Source organism: Carlito syrichta, unplaced genomic scaffold (genome assembly GCF_000164805.1).
Source record: "Carlito syrichta isolate Samal-C Ts95f unplaced genomic scaffold, Tarsius_syrichta-2.0.1 Scaffold302305, whole genome shotgun sequence".
NCBI lineage: Eukaryota > Metazoa > Chordata > Mammalia > Primates > Tarsiidae > Carlito > Carlito syrichta.
In genome coordinates this window covers 78,997-86,439 of record NW_007246401.1, presented here as the reverse complement: position 1 = coordinate 86,439, position 7,443 = coordinate 78,997, and the positions used below count along the sequence as shown (strand labels likewise).

Below are 7,443 nucleotides of genomic sequence, written 5' to 3'. Positions count from 1 at the left end.
GGGGGGGGGGGGGGGGGGGGGGGGTGTGTGTGTGTGTGTGTGTGTTCGGGTACTTCTTGCCTTAAAAAAATACAACTGACTGAAAACAATCGAATCCTTCTTAGATAGTTCCAGGGCATGTCCCACTCAGGGCAATTGTGATTACACAATGGTGACTGCAAAAACTCTAAGGGAGGAGCCATGTGTATCTGACTCCCACTCATAATCTGAAATGTGTTTGGTTTTAAAATTCTCTTATCAGCTGCATACCTTGTCACATGTCTCTTTCTCCTAGAATTCAAGCTCAAACACTAGAGCTTATTTAGTGTTACAGCAGAGGCTCAAGACTCTTTAATAGTATCACTTGGCTTCTTGATACTCTTTGGTAGTATCACTACTCGTTGTCAGTTTTTCACTGGGCTGAAACTGAGCTATTTCGTGCCCCTGCTTTCCATTTTCAAGCAACTCCCTCTGGTCACCAGCTCAGTAGAGCTCCTCCTGGATTCTCAACTCTTCTGAATTTCATTAGTGCAGAAGAGTGCTTAGTAAAGCACACAAGAGGCCAGACACAGAATAATTTCGGAGTCACAGGCACTTATATATTCAGGAAATGGGGGGTGGGCGGGAATTGCCAACATCAAGCCTTTAACTGTAGGGCCAGAATAGAGCAAGACAAATTGAGGAAGTCCCTTTTTTCCAACTGTATGCGACATCAGTTATGCCGATGGAGACCAGAAAAGAAAAATGTCTCCTCCAAGCTAGTCGGCACCTTAACAACTATGGGAGCAGCGGCTGCACATACATATTCTCTCTGGGTCGTCCATATTCATGGGCATCGAGGCTAGGTCTGGCAACATGTGAGCATTTTCCCACCAGTCAGCTAAATCTAAGTTTTAAATGCAAAGTGTACATTTCAAGGACATTATGTGGATTTGTGGCAGTGCCTGGAGGACTTTGGGTCCATAAAACGAAGAATAAATTACAAGGTAATATAAATATGGCATTTTCATCAGTGACAGTTATAATATTGTTACAACACTGAAGAAAACTGGTGGCTTTCTGTAGATGAGCATGCTCACTGTAGCTACAAAAAAAGTGCCTCACTAAGCAGAAATTGGAGTAAAAGAAAATGAGATTAAAATGATGACATATCAAAAGTCTCGCATTTCAGAGCAAAGGAAGAAGTGTGCGGCTTTGTTTCCAGCTAGGCAGGTCTGTTTGCAACTCAGCATGAGGTAAACTCCTGAGGTGGAGTTTTACCGGTTAGTATTTTCCCAGGCCGAGGCAGTCTCTTTGGGGCCTCTGGAGAGAGCCTATGTGTGTCGGGAGAGTCAGGGGTTGGAAGGTTGGATGAACTAGGCTAGTGCCCAAGATGATCTGAGAGCTAATCCAAGGTCCTTGGACATCTCTGTTCTGTGTCTCTAAGGGCACTCACTGTCTTAGACAGTGTTCTGCTGCTATAACAGACCACAGAAAGGGTCATTTGTAGAGAAAAGTAATTTATTTCTCACAGTTCTAAAGTTTATTTCTCATCTTTTAAAAGTGGTTGGCATCTTGTGAGGGCCTTCTGGCTGTGTTATTTTATGGAAGAAAGAAAAAGCGAGCCCATGAGACAGAGGAGGCAAATGGGACCCAAACTTATCTTTTTACTGGGAGCCCAGTCCTGTGATAACTAACCCACTTCAGGAATAATGATATTAATCTGTTCATGAAGGCAGAGTCCTCATGACCCAGTTACCTCCCAAAGGCTCTGACCTCTTAATACTGTTACAACAAGCCTCCCCAGGCAAAATATACTCCCTCCGACTTTCATACCTGTCCCACTATCCTCCATCCTAAAGCTTCATTCAGATAAATCATGACCCCACAGTTCTATAGGCTTCTAACCAACCACGTCCCACTTGTAGCTAGTTAGTCCAATTTATAACTTGAGTCAGGTCATCTACCAGACGGTGATTGGCAGACTTCTGAATCCTTGGCACAGGATGAAAGGATGAAGAAGTTCTCTGTATCTATGTGCAGGGCTGTGCCTAATTACCACGGGTCTGGTATCAGCAGCCTAAAAATCCAGAGACTCAGAATTAATTCATACTTCAAGATGGCAAGGCCTAAGGTCAAGGCCACCCTGCTAATTTCTAAAAATGTGGTGTTAAGACAAAATTTTAAACATATGCAAAAGTAGTTCGTAACAGAGAGCCCGCATGCAGGTATCACTCAACATCACTCAGTATTCAACAACCATCAGCATTTTGCCTACTAACTTCATCTATCTACTCCTTCCCTCCTTTTTAACCAGAGTATTTTAAAGCAAACTCCAAACATTATGATCTTACCCCTAAATACTTCAATAGGCACCTCAGAAGAATAAGAACATTTATTTTACATAACCACAAGGCCACTATCATTGTCAAAATTTCTAATTCCTTCAATATCATCTAATCCAATCCTCATTCATTGTTCCCTGTTAGTCTATCAAATATCTTTTTTAACTACTTTATTTAAATCAGAATCTAAACCAGGGCTACTCTATTATTTATTGGTTATGTCTGTTAAGTATATTTTATTATTTTTGTCTCTTTTAATAAGTGTCCTCTCTCTGTCTTTCTCTCTCTCTCTCTCTCTCTCTGTCTCTCTCACTTTCTTTTGCTCTGTGTTTGTGCATGTGTCTTTCACATACTGATAAATTCCATTGTTCTATGGAATGTCCCACATCCTGTATTTGACTGATTGCTACCTTGTGGTGCTGTTTAACTTAAATCTACTACATAACTTGTGAAGTCAGGCCTAAAGTCTTGTTTGGATTCAAGTTTAATTTTTTGTATGTGGCAAGAATACTTCACAGGTGATACTGTATACTCCATACTGTACCACTTTAGAAAGTATGTAATTTTGATAGTCTCGATTTGGTGATGCTGATCTAGGAGCGATCTATTTGTTTGTCTTCAAACGGAAATTAAACATGCAATCAAACTCAACTCTAAAAATTAAAGTAATTCAGAGGAGTCTCACTCCATCCTTGCTCCTGTATCTAGTCTCTTCCCTCCCTTTAAAGACAATTAATTTGTCTTTTCACAAACATAAGAAAGTACATACCTTTCTTACACAAAAGATAGCAAGCTACACACTACATCCTATATACCATATTCTATATACACTGTACATACTGGTGTGCACTTGCTTTTTTCACCTTATAATATATCCTGTATATTGCTCCATATCAATATATAGAGATTTTTTTAATCATTTTTTTTCTGCCGGAGATTCCATTTTGTGAATATCCCATATTTTGTTCAGCTGGTTGTATATTGATAGTCTGGTTATTGCCGAGTTTTGCTATTGCAAAAAAAATACTGTAATGAATAATCTTGTGCCTATGCCATTTTGTGCTTTTTGCAAGTGTATACTTGGTTAAGATTACTAAAGTGGGATTGCTGTTCAAAGGGTAAAACATGTATACTTTTGCTAGATAGCCAATCAAATTATTGCATCCAATATTAACTTACATTGTTTCCGTCATCAGAAAGAAGCCAACAAAACCTACAACTGTGAAAATTTTGGTCTCAGTGAAATCCCCGACACTTTACCAAACACAACGGAATCTTTGGAATTCAGCTTTAATTTTTTGCCTGCAATTCAAAACAGAACATTCAGCCGGCTCATAAATCTTACCTTTTTGGATTTAACCAGGTATGTATCTGAGTTCCTTGTGTGCTCTTGATGTTTACTTAAGTGAAAACTCAACTCATGTTCCATTTATTTGCCAGATCTTCTTTGGGGCCCAGGGACCATCTGCTTATCCTGCATGTTTACCCTTTCCCATGAAATACTTTCATGCAGGTGAAATGTGATTTCAATAAACACCAACTAGTGGAGGGGAAAGTGGATTTTCTGCACCCTAGTTGCGTCAGTAGTACTGCTTAAGAAGTTCTAAGGAAAATGGATACAAAAAAAGAAAACAAATATTGTACTAAATCAGTTGCCAGACTATACCACACATTAGCATAGCTGACTGTGCTGACATTTAAGAAAAATTTCTGGGAATAACACACACAATCTACCCACTTTTTTTTCCCCTCCAAGTTGGAAAATGAGTTCCATTATTTTGTTTAAGTGGCAAAATCAGAGTTCACATGCTGAGTCATGCTTGAGAACCAGTGAGTGGAAGTATGACCAGAAAATAAGAGAAGAAAAAAGATGAAAGGGGTGTGCATCATATCTGTGTGTTGGGTGTGTGTGTCTGTGTGTGTGTGTGTGTGTGTGTGTGTGTGTGTGTGTGTGCGCGTGTATGTTCATGTAATCCAGTATTTTAGGTGCAATACCAGGGTGAGTTTCTCTGGACCTCCAGTGTCCCATAGTTCCATGGAATATTTTCACATATATCATTTGACTGGCAACATTTCTACCAAGTAGCCATCATTTCATATCTATAGACTAAATGAAAATACAGAGGTTGAGGAAAATTGTAACTTACCCGGGATGGCACAGATTCTTATGATCTTAAGATATATATATATAATAGATCATATATTATCTATTATGCATTATATGCATGCTCACACGACTCTGAGGGTTCAATCTAAAGAAAAAGATACCTGAAAAAAAAATGCTAAAAGTGTTCAGAAGTGTGGTGACTCATGAATCCAACCAACACGCTATCTGTGGGTATTGAAGAAAGTATTTTATGTTTGATCTTCAATAATAATGTCTACTATTTCTACTATATACAAAAAACGGCTTTGTTCATGCATGTCACAGTAATAGGGAGTTTAATCCTATTTTTCAATTAATTATTGTTAAATACTGTGATCTTTTCAAGGTGCCAGATTAGCTGGATACATGAAGATACTTTTCAAGGTCATCGTCAATTGAGCACACTTGTGTTGACTGGAAATCCCCTGATATTCATGGCAGAAACATCACTTAATGGGCCCAAATCACTGAAGCATCTTTTCTTAATCCAAACAGGAATATCCGATCTCAAGTTCATTCCTGTACACAACCTGGAAAACTTGGAAAGTTTGTACCTTGGAAACAACCATATTTCCTCCATGAAGCTCCCCAAAGCCTTCCCAACAAGGAATCTGCAAGTACTGGATTTTCAGAATAATGCTATCCACTACTTCTCCAGAGAAGATGTGAGGTCTCTGGGACAGGCCACCCACCTAAGTCTTAACTTCAACAGCAATGACATTAAAGCTATTGAGCCTGGGGCCTTTGGTTCAACGGTTTTCCAAAGTTTGAACTTTGGAGGGACTTTTAACTTGTCTGTTATATTCGATGGTCTACAAAACTCTACTACTCAGTCTCTCTGGCTAGGGACTTTTGAGGACATGTATGACCAAGACGTTAGTTCAGACATGCTCAGGGGACTCTGTGAAGTGTCTGTTGAGAGCCTCAACCTGCAGAAGCACCATTTCTCTGACTTCTCATCCACCACGTTCCGGTGCTTCACCCGACTCCAGGAACTGGATCTGACAGCGACTCACTTGTCAGAGCTACCCTCTGGGATTGAAGGCATGAACTCGCTCAAGAAATTAGTACTCAATGCAAATAATTTTGACCAATTGTGTCAAGTCAATGCTGCCAGTTTCCCCTCCCTTACACACCTTTCCATCAAAGGCAACATGAAGAAACTCCAGCTTGGTGTTGGCTGTTTGGAAAAGCTAGGAAACCTTCGGAAACTTGATTTAAGTCATAGTGACATAGAAGCTTCTGACTGCTGCAATCTGCCACTCAGAAATCTGTCCCACTTGCAAAGCCTAAACCTGAGCTACAATGAGCCCCTTGGACTCCAGCATCAGGCGTTCAAAGAATGTCCTCAGCTAGAACTCCTGGATTTGGCCTTTACCCGCTTACGTGTAAATCCTCCTCAAAGTCCTTTCCAAAACCTCCTTTTCCTGCAGGTTCTAAATCTCTCTCACTGCTTCCTTGATACCAGCAACCAGCAACTTCTAGCAGGCCTGCCGGTCCTCCGGCATCTGAACTTGAGGGGGAATCCCTTTCGAGATGGGACTATCCCAAAGACCAACCTGTTTCAGACAGTGGGTAGCTTGGAGGTTCTGATTTTATCGTCCTGTGCTCTCCTCTCCATAGACCAGCAAGCATTCCACAGCCTGAGGAACATCAGTCATGTGGACTTAAGCCACAACAGCCTGACAGGCGACAGCATGGCTTCCCTCCGCCATCTTAAAGGGATCTACCTCAATGTGGCCGCCAATAACATTCGCATCATCCCACCCCGTCTCCTCCCCATCTTGTCACAGCAGAGCACCATTAACTTAAGTCACAACCCCCTGGACTGCACTTGCTCAAATATTCATTTCTTAACATGGTTCAAAGAAAACCTGCACAGATTTGAGGGCCCGGAAGACACCTTGTGTACAAATCCCCCATCTCTGAGGGGAGTTAAACTGTCTGACGTCCAGCTGTCCTGTGGGATTACGGCCCTGGGCATTTTCTTTCTCATAGTATTTTTATTCTTGTTCACCGTTCTGCTCATCTTTGCAGTTAAATACCTTCTCAGATGGAAGTACCAACACATTTAGAGCTGGAGGTTTCCAGAGACGGCAAATAAATGTGTTGAGCAAAATTGCTCAAGTGAAGGAACTGTCACCGATTGGTGACCAGACTTTTCAGAGTAGTTCCTGGAGCTGGCCAGGGGCTCACTGTGCTTTTCTGAGCTTCTTACCCCTGTGAGTCCAGAGCTCACCGGCCTCCTTGGCACAGATCCACTCCTTATCTAGAAGGTAGGAGGAGGTGGAAAGGGCGCTGAGCGAGGCCAAGCCTGGAGTCACCCACTGGGAGGCTGTCTCCCTTCTCTTCCCCTCCCCCACATTCCTCCCAGCCCCCCACACCCAGTCCCTGAAGGGAAATCAGCAGCCCCCACAATTTGGTCCTTCTGAGCCCATTTCCTCGATCCTCCCCGACCCCCACCTCCCCAACAATGTGGGTTCTCAGGAATGTAGCCTTTTGGAAACTTACTGTGGGACCAAATCTCAATGCTTACTTTAAATTAAAAAGAAAAGCACAATACATTTTTAAAAAACGACCGAGAAATGAAACTTGCTATCAAACAGACTCCATTAATCCTTAGATCTGAAAGGCATCTTTAAAGCCCCTCGGGTGCAAATAGCTGCCAAAAAAGGATTCCCCCCCACCCCACCCAGGTTTAGGATTTCTGCCCCATTTGCCTCCTCATTTCAGATCCAGGGAAGCTCCCTCTGCTTCTCTGGCGCTCTCACTCTTGTGTTACAGATCCTAACTTACAGGTGGGCTGTGGTCCAAGTGCTCTTCTCATCTGGGTGTCTGGTCCTTAGAAACCTCACTCCCACAGGAATCATGAGATAAATGGCAGTTTGGTTCCCAGACTGGCCCTGAAAAGCCTTTTCACCATTTGAGATAGCACATTCACGGTGAGAACCATGGAGGAACACATCGCCGCACACTCACTGTGAGAGGCACAGT

The 7,443-nt window shown here is 42.1% G+C and overlaps 1 protein-coding gene across 1 annotated transcript in view; it reads left to right on the top strand.

Annotated features, from left to right (window-relative positions):
* Positions 1–6,702, top strand: part of CD180 (CD180 molecule) — a 14,585-nt gene extending 7,883 nt beyond the window's left edge. The window contains exons 2-3 of the mRNA XM_008056266.2: positions 3,500–3,666; positions 4,796–6,702. Coding sequence (XP_008054457.1) covers positions 3,500–3,666; positions 4,796–6,524 — 1,896 coding nt within the window. The 3' untranslated portion in view covers positions 6,525–6,702. The remainder of the gene's footprint in view (positions 1–3,499; positions 3,667–4,795) is intronic.
* Positions 6,703–7,443: the final 741 nt, after the last annotated feature.